Here is a 23,913-nt window from a genome sequence, read left to right as displayed (position 1 = left end):
TTACTCTTATTTTTCTGCCTGTTAATGAATCCTCAGTCCATGCTTATATATTGCCTCCAATTCCGTGCATTCTAATAACCTCTTGTGTGGCATCTCATTGAATACTTTCGAAAATCCAAATATCCAAATCCCTTTCCTGCCCCACTAGTTACAACCGCAAAAAACAGATGTGGCAAACTTGAGGTCTTATTCATACATTCATATTGACTGCCAAATTATATGATGGTTTTCAATGTGCTCTGTTACTACATTCTCAATAGATTTAAGCAATTTTCCTACATGTCATACTAACTAGCCCAAAATTTCCAATTTTATCTTTTCCTCCTTTCTTGAATATAGGAGTTATATTTTCTACCTTCCAATCGACAAGCACTGTTCTAGAATCAAGGAAATTCTGGAAGATCAAAACAAATGCATCCATTACCTCTGCAGCTACCTTTTCAAATTCCTATAATGTAGACCACTGTTTGTTGACTTTTAGTCCCATTTAGTTTCTCCAATACCATTTCTTTGCATATAAGGATTTAAGTTTGTCATTCTCTCTAGACTCTTAGCAGTCCATTATTTCCAAAATGTTTTTGTGTCTTCTATTGTGAAGATAGATACAAAGAATTTGTTTAATCTTTCTGCCACTTCTTTATTCCCCATTATTCCCCTCCTTTTTCTGTCTCTAAGGAGCCAGTGTTTACTTTTGCTAATCTCTTCCTTACAATGATTACAATGGCCAAAATCTTCCGGACTCCGGATTGCCAAAGACCGGACATAGGACAGAAGATACGTGTCAAGGCCCTGTGGAAGCCCTGACACATGGAACCATGTGGGAATTGCCTGGGATGTTTAAACGTCTAAAGCCTGTTGGAATATGACCGACTCTGAGCTGGAGTCGGGGCTTGGGCTAGATACTTGCGACTTGCCTTGATAGTTGCCCAGGGAATGTCAGACAAATTAAAATCTAGTCTAACAACTGGGTAAGTCCACAACTGACCTCCGACCAACTGACTAATCTTCACCCAACCCGACTACGGGATCAGAAGATCCCAGAAGAAATGGGCAGTAGTGTTGCGTTGGGAAAATCTTTGCAGCAGCGGTAATGTGCGCAGCATTGCCACTGCCTGGAGGATTTGGGCTATTGTGGTTTGTTTTTAATATCCTTTGCTTAGTTGCTCTCATTCTCTTTTCTGTTTTGTGATCAATTTCTTGGTCATTTTTATGTCTTGGGTTTATGAGCTCACTAGTTGAGTAAACTCGAATTGCACGTCTCCATATACACTTGTTAGTTGATGCTCGCTATCAAGAATGGAGAGACCCCAACATAAGAACAAACTGTGATTGTTTATTGCAACAGAAGGCAGAGCACTAAATCCTTGTGTGCTCCCACAACCACTCCCAGCTCGAGACTTAGATAACCAGTAGCCCGTACTGTACGGTGATTGGTCAGTACTATCACATGGTTAGTCCACTTGCATTCTCTTAAAGGTACATTGTACTCCACTTTACTATAGTCACACTTTGCTGAATTCTAAAATCCTCCAAATCTTCAGGCTTACTGTCTCATCCTTTAATCTTATACTATCTGTAACTTCTTTTGTTAGCCACTGTTGGACTACTTTGCCACCATTTTTGTTTTATTTCTTAAAGGATTGTATATCTGTGGCAATTTATGAATCAGTTCTTAAATGAATCAGTTCTTAAATGTTTGCCATTGCTTATCTACCATCATATCTTTAACGTAGTTTCCCAATCTATCGTAGCCAACTTGCCCCTCAAAGCTACGTACTTTGCTTTGTTCAGATTTGAGGTCTTAGTTTCTGACTTAATTAAATCTCCCTGCCCAAAGTCTGAGAAACTCTTTGGAGCCATTAAGAGATCTCAGGCCATCAGGCGTACATCTCGGTTACCCACTTGTTGAATGAGGCTAGGGACCATAGTGTGGGAACAAGGCATTGAAGTAGATGATCAACCATGATCGTATTGAATGGCGGAGCAGGCTTGATGGGCTGAATGGTCTACTCCTGCCCCTATGTTCCTAACCCTGCAAAAGTAAGCCAGGTCTGCAGGTGGATGTTGGGACATGATTTTTTCAGTCACTTGGGTATCACCTCTGCATTCAGTAGGCCAAGATGTCTGGTCTCACTTGGTATACCAGCAGCCAGTGCATTCCCTGGCATATTCCAGACTGGGTCATTGGGCCTTCCAAGCAGGATGTTATTTTTCCACAGTCACAACCCTTTCTAAGGTGCAGGAGTTTTTTTTGATGATTCCAGAATGGGGCATGTTCAGTGAGGAGCTGTGCCTGAAAAGGGCACTAGTTGGGAGTTGGTTCTTTCGAATGCAATAAACACAATCCCAGACCTGGAACTTTGTGTGTGTTTTTGACAACATTCTGCTTTGTCACTCGCAGCATTAATAATTCAATAATTACATTTTAAAAACTGTACATACCACAGCTTCAGATCAGAAATCACTAAATAATTACTAATTGCAAATTGTTTAAATGATCTTTTCTTTCTGTTTCTATGCTATGTCAAAAAATTGCAGACTCCATGTTATTTCTTTCAGGGAAAATGTCCTTCCATTCATCTACAAGATCCTCACACAACCTAGTGGAATCCAGTGCAGGCTCAACAGCTGGAAAGCAAGGAGGCTCAGGTGAATACTAAACACCTAATTGTAACCCTGCATTTCTTTAGAGCCTGGGGTGGACAACTAGTGTAAGGCTATTTGGGGGCAGAAATTGGGTAGGACCTAAAAACACCAGCTCTCTGCCCTGCAGGTAACAAGGGATCACTGCTGAGGGTGAGAGCAAGCAAAGAACCAATTAATACCCTAATGTACAAAAAGGAGTTGGGATTGTGTGGATTCCTTGTAGCTTTTATCTCCTTGCCACTGATCATTCATTCAGACACAGACAAGATATTGGTGTTCAGGTCAATGGATTGGTGGAAATGTGTTCCAGGCCATGACCCAGTCCTGGATAAGGAATGCGGAACAGTTTAAATTGTCCCTTTGATCAAGGAACTAATTCCAGTGGGCCTTCAACTAATTAGCCTTCACATTTTTCAACCTGTTCGACTTTCTTTCCACTGCGGCAACTGCCTCTCCACTGGGTGCTAAAGTTGGCACAGTTAGGCAGCTCCTTTACATAATGACCTCATCCTGGATAAGCTAGCAGGTCAGGGTCTAAGTCCACCTATGGGGCATGAATCGTGCTCTGCTATAGTTATGAAAGCAGAGGAGGATTGAGAAGTTTTGGCCTCATCTCTAAGTAATTGTTAGGAGTGAGTGTGGAAACAATTTAACCTTTTGTGAAATAACTTAATAGATTAGGTTAGGTTGCAATAGAATTGTTATAAAGCGATCCTAATCATGGCAGACCCCGTCCACCCTCCCTGGCATGGCAGTCCCCCCATCTTCCTCCCCCGGCATGGCAGTCCCCCCTCCCCACCTCCACGGGAAACACCCGCCAAGGCCCAATCCTAGTCCGACTCTGATTGCCGTTCTGCGGAAGTCCAGGCCCATTAAATAATTTTCACAGACAGCAAACCAGGAAGGAAAAACATTAATAATCAAATTACTTTTTTCAAAAATTTTACATTGAGCAAAATAAAGAAAGGGACATTTACATGACTGAAATATATTGAAAAAACTTAAATGTGTTTTTAAATTTTACTTCTTATTCTTTCATGCGATGTGGGCCTCACTGGCTAGACTAGCAGTTTTATTGCCCATCCCTAGTTGCCCTTCAGCAGGTCGTGGTCAGCTGCCACTTTGAACTGCCGCAGCCCCTATAGTGTAGGTACACCCACAGTGCTGTTAAGGAGGGAGTTCCAGGATTTTGACCCAACGACATTGAAGGAACGGCGATATATTTCCAAGTCAGGATGATGAGTGACTTGGAGGGGAACTTCCAGGTGATGACGTTCCCATGTATCTGCTGCCCTTGTCCTGCTAGGCGGTAAAGGTCGCGTGTTTGGAAGGTGCTGTCGAAGAAGCCTAGGTGATTTGTTGCAGTGCATCTAATAGATGGTACGCATTGCTGCCACTGTGCGTCGGTGGTGGAGGGAGCGAATATTTGTGGATGTGGTGCCAGTCAAGCAGGTTGCTTTGTCCTGGATGGTGTTGAGCTTCTTGAGTATTGTTGGAGCTGCACTCATCCAGGCAAGTGGGGAGTATTCCATCACACTCCTGACTTGACTGTCCTTAGTTGCCACTGTAGATGGTGGACAGGCTTTGGGGAGTCGGGGGGTGAGTTACTCGTTGCAAATTCCAGGCTATTGTTTTTAGATGTAATGTACAGCCTCCTGACATTCTTTCTAATTCAATGCATTCTAGTACAGGTTCCATTAGAAGAAAATAAAGCATCTTTTTTGCTTCCTGAAGAACCATCACATGCTTCAACAGGCATGGGAAATTGGGAAACAGGTGAGGATGATCCACAGCATACACTGTAGCAGTTGCACAGTGTATATGCTCAGTAAAACATGCTTGAACCAGTTTGAGAGGGATACATCGTACACTGTACTTCCACTACACCATACTATTGTGTAGAATGTAAGTACTCAATATGCAGAGATTTGCGCTTAATTCTCCTGAGTTACTTGGTGATGAATAGGAAAATGCATTCTGAAAAGCTACTGCTTCAAATTTGTCACAAAAATAAAACTCTACCTGAATTCTCATTCCAAAAAGCCCACTAATTCCTTTTAACGAGCATCACAAGTCACTTCTGCTACTTTAAATTAAATCAAAGGGTTGTAGCTAACCCCTTTTCCCCATTCCCCACTATTACCACCTCAAACCTGTACCAAATATTACTGCCATTATAGGTAAGAGCTGCTGCAAGCTATCCTTGAGGTAGATACCACGTTCAGGAGGCCATTTAAAAAAAGTCTTGGGAACTCGACATGGCTTGGTATTAATTGCCAATTTATAATTTCCCTTGAGAAGGCAGTAGTGGCCTTTCTACTTGAACCACTGTAGTCCATCAAGTGAAGATACTCTCACAATGCTGTTGGACAAGGAGCTCCAGACCAAGCGATGATGAAAGAACAGAACAGCACTACATATCCAAGTTGGGATGCTGTGTGACTTGGAGGTCTCTTGTATGCAATGATGTTCCCATGCACCTGCTGCACTTGCCCTTCTAGGTGTTGGAGGTCACCTATTTGTGAAGTGCTACCAAAAAAAGCCTCGATTACTTGGCTGTAGTGTATCATGTAGATAGAATCAAGTCAGTGCAGAAGGATGCCATTCAGCCCATTTTGCCAGTGCCTGCTCTTTGAAAGAGCTATCCAATTCATCCCACTCTCCTGCTCTTACTGTGTAAATCTTTCTAATCTGTAACCAAGAATTCAGAAAGAGGCTTGGCCGAGAGCCCATCCATTAGCCTGTTGATAATGCAAGTCTTCTGAAAATGAACTCTTCAGCCCATTCCCCATCTCATCCTTCTGAGCTTTAACTAACACTTGGATTTGCTGTCCTTAGTTGCCATATTTTGCTTAATCTTGGCCTGGTCACTTTTTTCCACAGGTTATTGTATATCAGCAAAAGCACTCAATGGGGGAGGGAAAAAGAAAGAAGGCAAAAACAGACTTTCCATAGCAACTGGGCTCCATGATTGCAGCCGCTATTGATGAACCAAGGAGTAGCATGAGGAAGACTGCAGTGAGGTCCTTGTTCCAGGCTACTTTTCCTTTTGAGGTGCAGGTGTAGTGCAGAAAATAAAGGAAATCAAAATATGGTTTAAAAAAGCAGATAAGGCCCAAAATTCCTTTGTAGGGCTGCAGGTGCCTAGATGCTCCTGACCGCACCAGGAAGCTCTAATGACAGGAGAAGGTCACATAACATGTTAGTTCTAGCAGGAATTGACTATGCAGATAACAATTCCTAATGTAAAATGGCAGTGGCTAGTAATGTAAATACAAACTATTTGTGTGTATATAAAGGCAAGTAGTAAAACTTTGTGGAAGTAAATTCTTTGCCTTTGTTTCCTGGATAGATATTTTACTGAAACTGATAATGAAGCGACAAACAACAGGACTCCCTGACGTTCAGCTACAGGACAAGCTGAGAGGAAAGCTGCGCATTCTAGAGAATGACTGTGGAGAGGTCATATCCCTCTTTAGTGTAAGTGACAGTATAGAATACTTCCCTCTTTGTTGCACACTGTTGTAGTAAAAAATGAATTGGGCATAACTGAGCATGTACCTGCTGTTGGCACAGGCCCAGCATTATTACTGAAATGAGATGGGTGCTCCTGACTCTCCTACTTCAACTTCCAAAGTATCCTCCCCAGGGTTCCTAGATCCTAATTCTCCAAAAAGCTGGTGTTGAGACTTGTATGGAGATCCCCTGAGGACTGGTGTGCCTGAGGTGGGGATCAGGAGCAACTGAAGGATGGAAGGAAGTTGCAAGTAAGAATACTTCCTTACTTTGTCTTGTGTTTCCAGGAGGATCCTTAAGTTTTGGGCTTTCCAGTCGCTGCTCTCTTTTTATCTAATAAACTGCTCGCAGCCCCTATACTACTTTAATTGAAAAGCAGAATACTGCAGAAACTGGAAATCTGAAATAAAAACAGAAATTGCAGGTCAGGCAGCATCTCTGGAAAGAGAAACAGAGTTAACATTTCAGTTCTATGATCTTTCATCAGATCTGTTTTTATTCCCTATACTACCTTGTTTCTCTCCAGTTATTTTTAGCTAAGCAGCCACAGCGACTATACCTTCCCACTAACACACTCACCATAGTGCAGCTTCTCCACCTGTGTCACATCCATTTAGATGCTGCAACCTTCTACACTAGCGCTTCCAAAATGTCTTCCTTTTTCCTCAACTGAGGATTCCAGTAACCCTCCCCCCAGCATGGTTGACTGGATCCTCTGCGGTTCCTGATCTATTTCGCGCACCTCTGCTTTGACCTCTTCACCTTTCCCTGCGCCGCCCCGCAGAACCATGATAGGGTTCAGCTTGTCCTCGCCTTCCAGCCTACCAACCTCCGTATTCAATGGATCATCATCCACCAGCTCCAGCGTGATGCCACCATCACAAACACCTTTCCCCGCCCTCCCCCTTCAGCATTCCGAAGGGACCATTTCTCTGCGACACCCGGGTCCACTCCTCAGTCACCCCCTCCCTTTCCTACAGCACATTTTCTGTCGCTTGTCATTTTAATTATCCACCTTGTTCTGTCGTCATGAAAATGCTAGAATCCATTATCAAAGAGGAGGTACCAGGACATTTAGAAAATCATAATACAATCAGGCGGAATCAACATGGTTTTGTGAAAGGGAAATTGTGTTTGACAAATTTAGATTTTTTGAGGATGTAACAAATGGGGTGGATAAAGTGGAACCAGTAGATGGGGTCCCACGTAAAAGGTTACTACATAAGGTAAGAACATGTGGTGTTGGGGGTGATATTTTGGCATGGATAGAGGACTGGCTAACTAACAGGAAACAGAGAGCCAGGATAAATGGGCCACTTTCAGGTTGAGAAACTATTCCTAGTCAGGTGTCACAAGGATTAGGGCTGGGGCCTCAACTATTTACAATCTATATTAATGACTTGGATGAAGGGACCAACTGTATTGTAGCCACGTTTGCTGATGATATGAAGATAGGTAAGAAAGCAGGTTGTGAGGGGGATACAAAAAGTCTGCAAAGGGAGAGAGATCAATTTAAGTCAGTGGGTAAAATTTGGCAGTTGGAGAAAATATGGAAAATGTAAGGTTGTCCATTTCGGAAGGAAGAATAGAAAAACAGAATATTATGTTAATGGAGAAAGATTACAGAATGCTGCAGTACAAAAGGACCTGGGTGTCCTTGTACATGAATCACAAGAAGTCAGCATGCAAGTAGAGCAAGTAATTAAGAAGGCCAATTAAGAAGAATGTTTGCCTTTATTGCAATGGGGATGGAGTATAAAAGTGGGAAAATCTTGCTATAACTGTACAGGGCATTGGTGAGAACACACCAATGGTGGAAGGGCTTGACAGGGTAGATGCTGAGAGGATATTTCTTCTCACTGGGGAATCTAGAATTAGGGGGCACAGTTTAAAAATAAGGGGTCTCCCATATAGGACGGAGATGAGGAGGAATTTATTCTCTGAGAGGGTCGTTAATCTTTGAAATTCTCTTCCCCCAGTGTGCAGTGGAGGCTGGGTTATTGAGTATACCCAAGGCTGTTTGACAGACTTCTGATTGACAAAGGAGTCAAGGGTACTGGGGGACAGGCAGGAAAGTAGAGTTACGGCCACATCAGATCGGCTGTGATCTTATTGACTGGCAGAACAGGCTCGAGGGACCGAATGGCCTATTCCTTCTATTTCTTCTGTTGCCATTCTGACCTTACTGCTTCAGTGTTCCAGTGAAGTTCAATGCAAGCTAAAGAGCAGCACCTTATCTTTAGACTTAGTACACCATAGCCTTCTGGACTTAACATTGAGTTCAAAAATTTTAGATTATAACCTCTGTCTCTGTCTTGTTCTTTTCTTTCCTGCTGGTTTAATGTTGTCTCCTTTATTCCTTTCCTCCTTCATGTTGCTTTCAGATGGCTGCACTATAACCGTTCATGCCTCATCTGAACAAATCCTTCATTGCTTTCCTATACCCATTACCACTCTTTTTGGCTTTTGAACCATATTTTGTTATTTAGGGCGGGATCGTCCCAGATTCGCACTAAGTGTGCTAGTGGGTGGGTAAAATGTTTTACCCGTTGGCCACAATGGTGAGTTTTCACACCATATCGTCCCAAACCTGCTGCGGATGGGCTCTCATTCGCCTGCCACACCATTGCCTCGCTGCTTCATCAAGCTGGGTGCCATATTTAAAGTCCAGCCACGTGTACACATCTCAGTGCTTCCAGCCCAGGACTACTGCAGGGAAGATGTCCACAAAAGGCAAAAAGACTGCAGCCCCCAGGTTTAGTGACGTGTCACTGGAACGCCTTTTGGATGATGTGGAGGCCTGCAGTGATGTCCGCTAACCCCCCTCCACCCCAGCTCTGGCTGCAGGACGGGCAATGGTGTGACCATCCAGGCTTGGGAGGCAATGGCAGTGGTGATCAGTGCCAATGCTGCAGAGAAGAGGTTGGCCATCCGATGCAGCTAGAGGATGAATGATCTCACTCATCTGTGCAGCCAGGGTATGACAATCACCTCATCACTCTAAACTCTCACACTCAAGCGCATCACACATTCACTGGCATCTCACTCGCTGCCAGCTCAAGGAACATCACCACCCATTCTCACACCCTCGCACCTCCATCTGGCCTCACCTCCTCTGGAGACTGCCTCCTCAGCCCTCACCATTTTGAGGCCACTTGCACAGATAAACATGTGCCCCCACACACACACTGGGTTACGCTTCTTCCTCAGTACAGCCCTCGTCCTGCAGCCTCTTCCCTTCCCTGAGGCCACTTTCCCCCTTTGCCAAGCAAGCCCCTGCAGTCATTAAAAAGCCACCCATATATCACTAACCTGGTAGGTAGGGACCTGCTGTGAGCCCTCCCTAAAAGCGATGCGGTGCTATCCGTGAAGCCTGGCACTGATGACTGCGAGTGCTGACCGAAGCAAGGAAGGCAAACAAACCTTGAAGCCCCAAGCGAAGTCAACCTGCCAGGTGCACGTCGCTTATGTGCTGCTGTGAAACATGTAAGTGTGTTTTCCCGCCGAAGTGGGTGGACGATTCAGCAGTGGAGGGAGGATTCCGGTGGGCAGACCTAATGATGATATGCTGATGTATTGCAATGAGGTTCCCAATGTCCGATGGCGGGCCATGTTTCCTGCCATCGGCGGGCTGAGCAGACAATTGCAAACTGGTTTCACACCATTATGAAACTGATTGCGCCATATTGTCCCCTCACACCACTGAACATGCCCGATATCGAGCACGGAAAATCCCGGCCTTAATCTCTCCTGTCCTCCACCCTATCACAGATTCTCCCTTTTGTTCTTCCTGCCCCTCGCCCCACCCCTCACTCCTTTCCATCAGCTCAAAATCTATTCAATTTCTTTCTTTCTTCAGCTCTGATGAAAGGTCATCTCGACCTGAAACCTTAACTCCGTTTCTCTCCACAAAGGCTGTCTGACTTGATGAATATTTGCAGCATTTTCTGTTTTTATTTCAGATTTCCAGCATCCACAGTATTTTGCTTTCGTAACAGTGCGGTTGATGTTGTGTAAATGGACTTTGAAAAGGTGTTTGTCATAGGGACCATGGGTACGGTGGGGCGGTCTCAGCTCCCTCATAGGTTTCTCCTTTGGAGCTTTCACCCTCTTGATCACTACAGCTGCCACCACTGTTCTGAACTGTCCTGAATCTGACTTTGTCTCTCTCCCTCTGATCGACTGGAACTTAGTATTAACCCGTCTGCACAACTGCAGGTACAAGGTGATAATAACTATCATCCCTTTCTTTTCCTTATCCTTTTTCTGCTCTATCCACCACTGTTTTTGTTCTCCGGGGGACTCCCTGTGGGTTCCACCCCTCCTTCTGCATTTTTAGTGATTAGTTTTGACTGCTGTTCCGCTATGAACCTCGTAATGGAGTCCGCGGTTCCCCAGTCGAGTTCCATAGCGCTATTTTGTTTCCCTGACGGCATTCTGTTCCTATTTTCTGTCTATCTCTGCGCAGTACGTTCGCATGGTCCTAAGAACTTAATTATCTGAGGTATGTACGGTTTCACTGAGTCCTGGCCTCCCTGCGCGGCTTCGGCTAAGGCTATATCTCAAACTGTAGCCTGCCAGCACGGCTCCACCCTCCTCTTACTGGGACTTGGCCTCCCTGCACGGCTTCGGCTAAGGCTATATTTCAAACCGTAACCCGCCAGCACGGCTCCGCCCTCCTCTTAACTGGGGTCTGGCCTGCGCGGCTTCGGCTAAGGTTATATTTCAAACCGTAACCCGCCAGCAAGGCTCTGCCTCCTATCTCTGATAATGGTCCGGCCCTCACTGCGCGGCTTTGGCCCCACTAGCCCTCCTGCACGGCTCCGCCTCTTACCCCTGGTGCCTTCTATCTCCTGTCCCGAGTCCTCCTCCTGATTCTTTGATACTTGACCGGACCGTTCTCGGTTAGGCTTACTGCACTAACTACGGGTGGCTAATAAATATACTCACCCACTTTGCAGAGCCGTCCCGAGGATCTGATCCAAGTATCCTGCCGTCTATGCCAAATTGTTGTGGTCACTTTGACAAACGGACCACAGGAGTCTCAGGTACAGGTCACGATCGTTTATTCGAGCAATTGCAAGGGGAGAACCATCTCAATGCAGCTTGAGATAGCACTCTGCTAAATTACAAATGTTCAACATATTTATACATTATTGGTCACGTACAAGAACAGTTTCCAGATTCCGATCTCGTCAACATATAGATTTACATTAAACAGACATCTCGTAACAGGTACTTGCATTGTATGTCCCTATTTTCACCCAGGCCGAGACCTTCCCTCCTACCTAAACTAGGACCATCTGTTCTTTCCCTATCTGCTGTAAACAGGCTCAATCTTAGTTGTTTTTTACAACCTAAGTCTGACTCCCAGGGCCTTGCTGGTGATTGCAAACCCTGAGGGTGTACAAAGTTCGAGAGTGTACAAGGTTCATCAGGTGCTTTTTCACTGTTTATGTACTTGCAGGCACTGGCTGCTTGGAGATTCCAACAGTATCATTCCCTTACAATGAATTCTCCCTTACCATAAATTCTCATTTACTTTCTTCCCCCTAACAAATAGTAACTTTTGTTAGAAGTGGGGGGTGGTGGGGATAGGTGAAGAAGGTGGTTGGGGATAGAGGAGGGCAGTCTTTTCAAGCTTGAGGGATGGGTAGCTTGCTGGGCTTAGAGGAAGCACTCCTGCTCTCCCTGGCTCACGAGCAGTGCTGTAAATCTACTTCCCTTAATGATCCAACCCAGGAAACCTGGCTGGCTTGCATTAAAAATAGAAACACTGTTAAAGTGAAGGCACACAGCCTCCTTAACAGGTTTCAACTATTTACCTGCCTTCTGCAAGCGAACTGATTGTTTGCCCTTCATCTCACCTCTGATGAAACCATAAGCAGGTGAGTTTGAGGTGGTTCCTGTTTCAGATTTTTAACTTTTTACTCTCCCATCTACCCCAAAACTACCCATATTTGAGTTAAAATTACCCCTGTGCCTATGGGCAGAATTTTATGGCGCTGTCATGGCGGGGGTGGGGCCTTAACATGCGGTGAGCCATTCAGAAGTCCATTGACCTCAGCAGCACCATAAAATTCCGCCCTTTATAAATAAAGCCAAGGATCCTGTATGTTTTTTTTAACATTCTTATTAACTTGTCCCACCATCTTCATTTTCTGTATTTAAATCTCCGGGTCTCCTATGTTCCTGCATCCCCTTTAAAATTGCACTATTCCATTCAAAATGCATCACCTCACACTTCTCTGTATCAATGGAGAGGTGGTGGCGATGGTAATGTCATTGGACTAATATTCCAGAGACCCAAGGTCTAGGGACTCAGGTTCGAATCCCACCAGGGCAGGTGGTGAAATATAAATTCAATAAAAATTTGTAATTATCTGAATTGTTGTAAAAACGCATCTGGTTCACTAATGTCCTTAGCTGGCCTGGCCTACATGTGATTCCAGATCCACGGCAATAGGGATGGGCAACAAATGCTGGCCAAGTCACATCCCATGAATGAATAAAAGAAAATCAAGTTTCATCTGCTATGTCTTCTCATCTCACCTGTCTAATCATTCTGAAGTCTGTTACTGTCCTCTGTTTACTATTTGAAATTATGTATTTTTTAATGTATATTTATTCAAACACAATTTGAACAGTGCCAGAGCTTTTAAGAATTAAAGGGATTGCCAGTCACAAACTTTGGTACAGGGGAAACACCCATACTCCAGCTCTTTCCAGACTCAGGAGCTCAGGTAAACAGGAGAGATAAGGCTGTCAGTTTTTGTCAGTTTGAACATCAAAAATGTTTTTTTTTGTTTTTAATGATTTATTTTTCATGAATGGTTGGTCATTTTGAAATGTTTCTATGTGGGGTTTCTATGTTTCTCTTTAAGAAGTTGACAGATTCCTGAAGACTCCCTACAAAATTAACATACCCCTGGGAACTCTTTGCTCTTACTTTTGAATGAAAGTGTTAGTTACCAAAGGACACCATATTTATGTAAACGTTTGTATTAGTTCACAGCATGTGCTTGTAAGTAAAATGGTGTAAATACTGTATATGCTTTTCATTGGAAAGAAGGGAAAATAAAATAAACCATTACATTCTATTGCATTGCCCGATTGTATAAAAAGGACGAAAGAGACCAAAGTGAACATAGGCTCCTTAGAATGAGGCTGGGGAAATAATAATGGGGAACCAGGAAATGGCAGAGGAGTTGAATAAATACTTTGCTTCAGTCTTGATGCTAGAAGACACTAATAGCATTCCAATATTAAATAACCAAGGGGTAAAAGAGGGGGAGGAAATAAATACAATAACTATCACTAGAGGAAAAAGTACTAGGAAAACTAATGGGGCTAAAGGCTGATAAGTCCCCTGGACCTGATGAGTTGCATGCTAGGATATGAAAGGAAGTAGCTACAGAGATCGTAATCTTCCAAGATGCTTAGATTATGGAAAAGTCCCAGAGGTTTGGAAAACTGCCAATGTAACACCCTTATTCAAAAAGGGAGGAAGACAAAAAACAGGTAACTATAGGCCAGTTAGCTTAACATCTGTCATTAGGAAACTGTTAGTCTATTATAAAGGATGTTATAGCAGAGCATTTAGAATTACATAATCTAATCAAGCAGAGTCAGCATGGCTTCATGATGGGGAAATCATGTCTGACAAATGTATTAGAATTCTTTGAGGAGGTAACTAGCAGGATAGATAAAGGGGAACCATTTATAATATAATATATTTGGATTTCAAAAAGGTGTTTGACAAGGTAAGGCTACTTAACAAGATAAGAGCCCATGGTGTTGGGGGTAGTATATTAGCATGGATAGAGGATTGGCTAACTAATAGAGGACAGAGTTGGGATAAGGAGGGCATTTTCAAGATGGCAACCTGTAACTAGTGGAGTGCCACAGGGATCAGTGCTGGGGCCTCAATTATTTACAATATATATTAATGATTTAGATGAAGGAAGTGAATGTACTATCGCCAAGTTTGCAGATGATACAAAAATAGGTGAGAAGGCAAGTGGTGAGGATGACTCAAGGAGTCTACAGAAGGATATAGACAGGTTAAGTGAGTGGGCAAAAAAGTGGCAGATGGAATATAAGTGGGAAAATGTGAGGTTATGCACTTTGGCAGGAAGAATAGAGGAGCTGAATATTATTTAAATGGAGAAAGACTGCAGAAGGCCACAGCACAGAGGGATTTGGGAGTCCTCGTGCAGGAACCCCAAAAGCTAACATACAAGTTCAACAGGTAATGGGGAAGGCAAATGGAATGTTGGCCGTTATTTCAAAGGGAATGGAGTATAAAAATAGGGAAGTCTTACTAACACTATACAAGGCACTAGTTAGACCGCACCTAGAATACTGTGAACATTTTTGGCCCCCTTATCTAAGGAAAGATATACTGGCATTGGAGGCAGCCCAGAGAAGGTTCACTAGGCTGATTCTCTTATGAGGAGAGGTTGAGTAGGTTGGGCCTGTACTCATTGGAGTTTAGAAGAATGAGAGGCAACCTTGTTGAAACATATAAGATTCTTAGGGGGCTTGACAGGGTAGATGCTGAGAGGTTGTTTCCCCTTGTGGGAGAGCCTAGAACCAGAGGGCATAATCTCAGAGTAAAGGGGTGCCCATTTAAAACAGATTAGGAGGAATTTCTTCTCTGAGGGTAGTTAATCTGTGGAATTCTTTACCACAAAGGGCTGTAGAAGCTGGGTTGTTAAGTATATTCAAGGCTGAGATAGACAGATTTCTAATCAGTAAGGGAATCAAGGGTTATGAGGGGGAAAGGCAGGAAAGTGGAGTTGAGGATCAACCATGATCTCATTGAATGGCGGAGCAGACTCGCTGGGCTAAATGGCCTATTTCTGCTCCTACGTTTTCTGGTCTTACGGTCTTATGCACTGGTTCATGGATTACATTAATGATTATGCAAATAAATTTAAATGGAAACATGAAGCATAATCTAACCATCATGCTGTCAAATGCACTTTAGGTACAATTGTCTGATGATGCCAAAACAAAAACTCGACCCCACCATTTGCTTCCTCTTTATAACACCATCTCTATACGTAGAAAATCATTCATGTGTGGCTGCCGAAAGCCAAAGGCAGGTCCTTAGCTCATTGTCTGCTGATGCTTCACCCTGAGCCCTTTTTTTAAAGATTTTGTCAGTGCTGGTAGACCCCAGTCTACCTCAGCTGGAATGGGAATCAAACCCACGCTGCTGGCCTTATTTTGAACCACACGCTAGCCAACTGAGGTAGCCAGCCCCTCATAACATAAAAAAATGTTTGTGTAATTTTATTACTGATTTTGTTTCTTTTTAAACTTGGCTTTCTGAAGGGAATATGTTTTGGTTTAAGAATATTGCGCTCTATCAGTACAAGTTATCATTCTGCTATGCATCATCTCCTTTGTGGTCTCTTAATTCAATATTTTTTCATCTTTTTCAGGAACTTTCAGCTAGGCTGCTGTCCATACATAGTGACCAAGACTTGATTGTGATCACTTTTAAAACATTTGAAGAAATTTGGAAATTTTCAACTTATTACTCACTAGGTAGTAACAGTAGTTTCAGTATGACAGATGTGGGTAATTTCTATATAGTTCACCTTTAATTAAAGCTACAATGGTCTGAAGAAATGTTTTAGAAGAAATATGCTTTATATACATATGTTACCATTGCAAATTGTATTTTTAATGACGTTGTTGAGATCTGTTGGTATCACTAAGTAGAAAATAGTGATTGATAGATTGCTAGATGATCAATGGCTTGTACTTCACCATAACCCGCGATTACAATTTCTGTTGCTGTTTAGGCTTTGTTGGCCACTGCATGGAGAACCTACTGTTAGATCAAGGCTTTTGGCTGAATTGTATCGATGAAGAGGATGCCAGGATTGAGGTGCAGATAAGTGAAGAATCTCTCAAAATAATGTACAAAGGCCTTCTTTTACAGGAAGGTGAGGATCTGTTATTCTGAATTGCATTTCAACTTGGAAACAACTCCCAATAAATTCAACAACAACAATTTGCATTTACAGAGCACCCTCACCAGAATAAAATGTCACAAAGCACTTCACAGGCCCACTATTGATCAAAATTTGACATCAAGCCATATAAGATATTAGGACAGGGGACTAAGAACTTGCTCAAAGAGGTAGCTTTTACGGACCATTTTAAAGGACGAGAAAAGAAGAGAGAGCGATAGAGAGGCAAAGAGATTTAGGGAGGGAATTCCAGAGTTTAGAGCCTAGGGAGCTGTGATCGAGATGTGAAAATTGAGATTGCACAAGAAGCTAGAATTGGGAGGGGCCAGGGCATGAAGGGAATAGCGCTGGAGCTATTGGACCAAATAGCCTATTCCTGTTACTGTCAGTTCATATTTTCAAAACTGTCCAAATTTCAGTTGTGAATTCCTGTTGCAAACCAAGGGACACAAAACCCATGACTCTCCTGGTGAACCTGCATTCACCGTGAGCAAGGCCACCTTTATCAGAATGGGACTTGGTCAGAGGGAATGGGACAGTCAGACCAGGAGTTTATTTGTCTGTGACTTGGACACCTAACGGAGGCCACTGAGTACCTTTGCAGGCTGCGGCAAAATAGGAAAGAGTTAGCCTTGCCTTTCCAAATCTAGTGGTCTCCACAGGAATACTTGACCTGTCTGATCAAGGGGGCACAATATTAAAATGAGATGACATCTCCCTGACCCCACACACTCTGGCAGGATCAGAAGTGGAAGTCATCAAATGTTTGTAAGTTCATATTTACTCCTTGTTTTTTTTTCTCTCCTCAGGAATGTTTTTTGTAAGTTATCCATTCAGTCTTCAGGAAAATGAAGAAAATGACCAGGAGCCCAAACAGAATGACCTTGTTGTTGTTGACAATGCAAAAAGTGGTTCTAAATGGTCAGGGCAGTCTCTGGTCAGTGGAAAGAAGGTTTTGGTTCCAAAATCTCACATGGAGCTTCTCATCCCTTTTCATCAGTAGGTGCCAAAATTTTTCAGTTCCTGTTCCTTTAAAATACTGAACCTGCAGGGAGAGGCTGAGAATTCTGCAGCAACTAGCTCCCCTCCTGACTCCTCAAAGCCTGTCCATCATCTACAAGGCAAAAATCAGAAATGTGATGGAATTCAGATGTTTAGATAAAACAGCTCCAACAACACTTAAGAAGCTTGGCACTATCCAGGACAAAGCAGCTCCCATGATCAGCACCCCATCCACCACCTTTAAACATTCATCCCTTCCACCACTGGCACACATTGAAAGCAGTGTGTGCCATCTACAGCACTCCAATTCGCCAAGCTTCCTTCAACAGCATCTTACAAACATGTGACCTCTATCATTTAGAAGAACAGGGGACACATGAAAACATCACCTGCAAGCTCCCCTCCAAGTCATGTCTTCTGCCATGTGACCTTATCTTATACCACGTACCATCTCAGAACTTGCAAGCCTATGATTTACCTCTCATTCATTGCTATGGGCAGAAAATTGCAGGCAGGCAAGAGAAAGGTAGAAGACTCTGAAATATGAGCGTAAAGTTGCACTTTCCCACATTAATTTCTTAATATGGACAAATTTTACAATTTGGTGAGAATATTCAGGCTCAAGGTTAAAATTAATCATTGTACGGGCTGAATAATTTTATAAGCTGGAATTTTGTCTGTTTTTAGATGGTTTTTCAAAAAGTACAGTGGAGGCATTGATGTACCAAATAACATGACAGCAGAATTTCCTCAACCACTTGGTAAGTTGCTGATGTTTTACAACAATTCATGCAGTGTGTGAATTATTTATGAGAAAAAACACAAGATAGAGACAAGTAACTAACCATAAGGGACATCAGTTTTAAGAAGATGGCTGAGGAAAAACTGTGTTACAAATAGATGGCAGTGTCTCAGGAAGTTGATTTTAACACACTTTAATTGTTTGCACAGGACAGGGGTGCTGCATGGCAGCAGTTGATTACGATGGTTTTGGAGCTGACGAGCTAAGCTTCCAGCTGGGGGACAGGATTGCAATCATCGGCTTTCTCAGCACATGTCTGCAGTGGTTCCTGGGGAGAAATGAAGCAAGTGGAAAAATTGGATTTGTGAAAATAAATCACGTGAAGCCAAAAGATTTCATGCCACTGTAAGTAGCTTTTTTTAAAAAAAAAGTACATGTGTGACACTGATAATTGAATTAAGCTACATCCATCCTATGGTTCAATTAACCTGCTGTTATGCACTGTCCATCAGCTGTGGCTCAGTCCATAGCACCCTCACCTTTGAATCAGAAGGTTGTGGGTTCATGTCCCACTCCCAGAAACCAAGAACTGTGATTGTACTCAAAAGAGTTGCAATCTGTGACTGTTGATAACTCGAAAGAATTTTAAAACAAAGAAAGGGAGGTGTCAGCTGTGGCTCAGTTCATAGCACCCTCGCCTTTGAATCAGAGGGTTGTGGGTTCATGTCCCACTCCCCGAAACCAAGAACTGTGATTGTACTCGAACGAGTTGCAATCTGTGACTGTTGATAACTCGAAAGAGTTTAAAACAAAGAAAGGGAGGTGTCAGCTGTGGCTCAGTCCATAGCACCCTCGCCTTTGAATCAGAGGGTTGTGGGTTCATGTCCCACTCCCGGAAACCAAGAACTGTGATTGTACTCGAAAAAGTTGCAATCTGTGACTGTTGATAACTCGAAAGAATTTTTTTTTAAAAACAAAGAATCGGAGGCTGTGCATGCCTTTGAAATTATAAACTTAAATAGAACGGCATCAGAGATGAGGTAAATCAAGAGATTGAGAACTGGCTATTGCCCAAAAAGTAGTTAAGAATAACAAAAACAGTGTAAGAAAATGGAGGCAGATACTTTTACTGGATTACCTAAAACCCCTGAGAAATTTCAAAACGGGTTCATTACTAATACTGCACAGTACAGTTTAAACCCATGTTCTGTAATTCTGATCGCCTTCCTCTCTAAAACCCGTTAACATGTAGGATAGAGCTCAGTGAAGGGCAGCCAGGATCCTAAGACTTAAAGCAATGTTGGTATAAGACAAGGCTAATGGAACTTAACTCTCTTTCATTGGAGACAGGATGTTATCCAAGTCCTTTTTAAATATTGAATAGTATAGATAGTGGGTTAGATTTTCTGCAGTGGTGGGTTTACTGAATTAGTTTCTCAGCCCAACCAGACCAACTTTTCTTAATGTATCGTTATTAAATATTCATAGTGGGCTCCTGGAACTATTAACATCTGGAGGAATGGAGGAAAATCAAGCTGATAAAAACAAAAAGCTAAAAGCTACTGCGGATGCTGGAAATCCAAAACAAAAACAGAATTACCTGGAAAAACTCAGCAGGTCTGGCAGCATCGGCGGAGAAGAAATCAGTTAACGTTTCGAGCCTTCATGGCCCTTCGGCAGAACTGAAGCATAGTTAGAAGAAGGGAGATATATAAACTGGTTTAAGGTGGGTGGGGGGGTGGTGGGGGGGTGGAGAGAGACATTGAGGGTGTGGTGATTGTGGAGATGAGCAGATAATCAAAAGATGTCACAGACAAAAGGGTCAAAGAGGTGTTGAAGGTGGTGATATTTGTCTAAGAAAAGTGCTAATTAAGAATGGAAGACAGGATATTCAAAGTACAGCTCTAGTGGGGTTGGGGTGGAAAGACTAACGAGGTTTTAGTTTTAGATTTAAAAATAATGGAAATAGGTGGGGAAAGAAGAATCTATATAAATTATTGAAAAAAAAGGCGGGGGGGTGGGGGGGGAGAAACGGGGTGGGGATGGGGGGAGGGGGAGTTTAAGATCTAAAGTTGTTGAATTCAATATTCAGCCCGGAAGGCTGTAAAGTGCCTAGTCGGAAGATGAGGTGCTGTACCTCCAGTTTGCGTTGGGCTTCACTGGAACAATGCAGCAAGCCAAGGACAGACATGTGGGCAAGAGAACAGGGTGGAGTGTTAAAATGGCAAGCGACATGGAGGTTTGGGTCTTTCTTGCGGACAGACCGCAGGTGTTCCACAAAACGGTCGCCCAGTTTGCGTTTGGTCTCTTCAATGTAGAGGAGACCACATTGGGAGCAACGAATGCAGTAGACTAAGTTAGGGGAAATGCAAGTGAAATGCTGCTTCACTTGAAAGGAGTGTTTGGGCCCTTGGACGGTGAGGAGAGAGGAAGTGAAGGGGCAGGTGTTGCATCTTCTGCGTGGGCATGGGGAGGTGCCATAAGTGGGGGTTGAGGAGTAGGGGGTGATGGAGGAGTGGACCAGGGTGTCCCGGAGGGAACGATCCCTACGGAATTCCGTCAGGGGGGGTGAAGGGAAGATGTGTTTGGTGGTGGCATCATGCTGGAGTTGGCGGAAATGGCGGAAGATGATCCTTTGAATGCGGAGGCTGGTGGGGTGATAAGTGAGGACAAGGGGGACCCTATCATGTTTCTGGGAAGGAGGAGAAGGCGTGAGGGAGGATGCGCGGGATATGGGCCGGACACGGTTGAGGGCCCTGTCAACGACCGTGGATGGAAAACCTCGGTTAAGGAAGAAGGAGGACATGTCAGAGGAGCTGTTTTTGAAGGTAGCGTCATCAGAACAGATGCGACGGAGGAGAAGGAACTGAGAGAATGGGATGGAGTCTTTTACAAGAAGCGGGGTGTGAGGAGCTGTAGTCGAGGTAGCTGTGGGAGTCGGTAGGCTTGTAATGAATATTGGTGGACAGTCTATCGTCAGAAATTGAGACAGAGAGGTCAAGGAAGGGAAGAGAAGTGTCAGAGATGGACCATGTGAAGATGATGGAGGGGTGGAGATTGGAAGCAAAATTAATAAATTTTTCCAGGTCCCGACGAGAGCATGAAGCAGCACCGAAGTAATCATCGACGTACCGGAGAAAGAGTTGTGGGAGGGGGCCGGAGTAGGACTGGAACAAGGAATGTTCCACATACCCCATAAAGAGACAGGCATAGCTGGGGCCCATGCGGGTGCCCATAGCCACACCTTTTATTTGGAGGAAGTGAGAGGAGTTAAAGGAGAAATTGTTCAGTGTGAGAACAAGTTCAGCCAGACGGAGGAGAGTAGTGGTGGATGGGGATTGTTGGGGCCTCTGTTCAAGGAAGAAGCTAAGGGCCCTCAGACCATCCTGTTGGGGGATGGAGGTGTAGAGGGATTGGACATCCATGGTGAAGAGGAAGCGGTTGGGGCCAGGGAACTGGAAATTGTTGATGTGACATAAGGTGGCAGAGGAATCACGGATGTAGGTGGGAAGGGACTGGACAAGGGGAGAGAGAAGGGAGTCAAGATAACGAGAAATGAGTTCCGTGGGGCAGGAACAGGCTGACACGATCGGTCTGCCAGGACAGTTCTGTTTGTGGATTTTGGGTAGGAGGTAGAAACGGGCCGTCCGAGGTTGGGCGACTGTCAAGTTGGAAGCTGTGGGAGGAAGATCTCCAGAGGAGATGAGGTCAGTGACAGTCCTGGAAACAATGGCTTGATGTTCTGTGGTGGGGTCATGGTCCAGGGAGAGGTAGGAGGAAATGTCTGCGAGTTGACGCTCAGCCTCCGCGAGGTAGAGGTCAATGCGCCAGACAACAACAGTACCACCCTTGTCAGCGGGTTTAATGACAATGTTGGGGTTGGACCTGAGAGAACGGAGTTCAGAGAGAGACAGATTAGAATGGGTGAGAGGAGCAGAGAAATTGAGACGGCTAATGTCACGCCGACAGTTCTCAATGAAAAGATCAAGAGAAGGTAAGAATCCAGAGGGAGGGGTCCAAGTGGAGGGAGAATATTGGAGGTGGGTAAAAGGATCCGTTGAACGGGGAGAGGACTCCTGCCCAAAGAAGTGAGCACGGAGACGAAGACAGCGGAAGAAGAGTTCAGCATCATGCTGAGCCCGAAATTCATTGAGATGAGGGCGTAAGGGTATGAAACTAAGTCCTTTGCTGAGCACTGAACGTTAAGCATCGGAGAGGGGAAGGTCAGGGGGTATAGTGAATATACTATATTCTGGGGCTGGGATTGGAAGATGGGGTGAGGACGGAGGGACAAGCAGGGGTGGAGGGTCCCAGATGGGTGTTGAAAATCAAGCTGGTTGGCTCACAGGCATGTCCTCAAACCTAATATTAACTGTGCTCAGTATGAACGACTGCACACCCAGGAAAACCTCCCACCTAAGGAGCAGAGGAAATCTTTCCCCATTATTGCAAGCAGAAATACAAAATGCTAACCTGAAATTAGTCTACCGTTGAAAAGATTTGGTTTTCCCTGAAACTACTGGATATAAAGAAGACATCCATTAAAATAATGTTACATGTCTTCAAAAAGGGACTGGAGAAGCAGAATTTAAATGTCTTTATTTTAATGGGTAGCCTGCCCTGGCACATTCCATTAGCATCTTCACTTTTATTTTCGATAAATAATGCATTATTTTTTGCAACTGCTCTATACTCAACACAAGGGATGCCACTGCTGAGAAATTAAACCATTTCTGGTTAGCTAATGCACAGCAATCTCTATCCCAACAAAACACTTCACTCTAAAGCAAAATGCTGAAGATACTGGAAATTTGAAACAAAAACAGAAAATGCTGGAGATACATAGGTCAGACAGCATTTATAGAGAGAGAAACACTTAGTGTTCACATTGATGACCTTTCGTCGGAACTGGGAAGTTTCCTACTCTTGTTATGAACCATTGTCATTGTACTTTTAAGGCAAGATGCACAGTGTTTTCTAATCTGTATTAAATTATGTTCAGGTTTGTGTTATGGAACCACAGCCACAGTAGTAATGAGTTAAACCTATACTGAATAATTTCACATAGAACCATACAGTCAGGAAATAAAAGACTTGTATACCCTAACACTTTAGGCTGATCTATTCCAAGGTGAAAGAACAGTTTACTAACTTGTGACACTAACTGGTCCTCATCATCAATGTCTGCATCTATTAATGCATGATCATTTTGTATCTTCACACAGTCTTGGTCAACTTTTTCTATAATAAATTCCTGGTCCACCATTAATAATGGAAACATCCTATATAAACATGTAATGTACTAATTCTACCATATGAAAGAACAAGTTTGTATTTCTGTGATGCTTTTTACAATCTCAAATTCTCATGACACACTTTTTTGAAGTGCAGTCACTGTTGTAATGCAGAGAAAGGTGGCAGTGAATTTGCACACAGCAAGTCCCACAAACAGCGATAAAATAAACTGTTTTTGTGGCGTACAATTAAAAAGAAAGATTTGCATTTATATTGTGCTTTTCAGGACCACCGGATGTCCCAAAGCATGATGTCTTAACAAAATCCTTTTGAAGCGTAGTCACTGTGTGTTGTAATGTAGGAAACTCAGCAACCAATTTGTGCACACCCAGTTTCCACAAACAACAATGTGACAATGATCAGATAATCTGTTTTTGTGATGTTGATTGAGGGATAAATATTGGCCAGAACAATAGGATAACTCTCCCTTATCCTGCCAGAATAGTGCCCTGAGATCTTTTATGTCTACCTGAGGAATTAGATAGGATCTTGGTTTAACATCTCATGTGAAAAAGATTATTGCCGATAACGGAAACATGTGATGTGAGTGTATTTCAGCATAACAAGTTTATTTAAGAAAATTCCATTCTAAATATGGCACAGAAAATAAGGACAAAATTAATAAAGACTGCACTACATCTGTGCACCTGCACCTTCTGATCCAATGGTCCTCTGTCCTTTGACCTTGCTTCACCGACAATCTATATGTGTAATTACTTTAGG

At 43.4% G+C, this 23,913-nt stretch overlaps 1 protein-coding gene across 8 annotated transcripts in view; it reads left to right on the top strand.

Annotated features, from left to right (window-relative positions):
- Positions 1 to 23,913, top strand: part of sh3tc1 (SH3 domain and tetratricopeptide repeats 1) — a 91,832-nt gene that overhangs the window by 6,242 nt on the left and 61,677 nt on the right. For 4 of the 8 annotated variants that reach the window (XM_078542089.1, XM_078542024.1, XM_078542044.1 and 1 more), the window contains exons 2-9: positions 2,560 to 2,649; positions 4,333 to 4,422; positions 5,999 to 6,126; positions 15,615 to 15,720; positions 15,981 to 16,124; positions 16,961 to 17,150; positions 17,841 to 17,914; positions 18,105 to 18,300. In XM_078542089.1, coding sequence (XP_078398215.1) covers positions 2,560 to 2,649; positions 4,333 to 4,422; positions 5,999 to 6,126; positions 15,615 to 15,720; positions 15,981 to 16,124; positions 16,961 to 17,150; positions 17,841 to 17,914; positions 18,105 to 18,300 — 1,018 coding nt within the window. The remainder of the gene's footprint in view (positions 1 to 2,559; positions 2,650 to 4,332; positions 4,423 to 5,998; positions 6,127 to 15,614; positions 15,721 to 15,980; positions 16,125 to 16,960; positions 17,151 to 17,840; positions 17,915 to 18,104; positions 18,301 to 23,913) is intronic. The other 4 variants (XM_078542033.1, XM_078542064.1, XM_078542054.1 and 1 more) reach the window with 2 other exon arrangements.

The sequence above is a fragment of the Cetorhinus maximus genome, chromosome 1, assembly GCF_964194155.1.
Source record: "Cetorhinus maximus chromosome 1, sCetMax3.hap1.1, whole genome shotgun sequence".
In the NCBI taxonomy this organism is placed as follows: Eukaryota; Metazoa; Chordata; class Chondrichthyes; order Lamniformes; family Cetorhinidae; genus Cetorhinus; species Cetorhinus maximus.
This window is presented reverse-complemented; position numbering and strand designations above follow the sequence as displayed.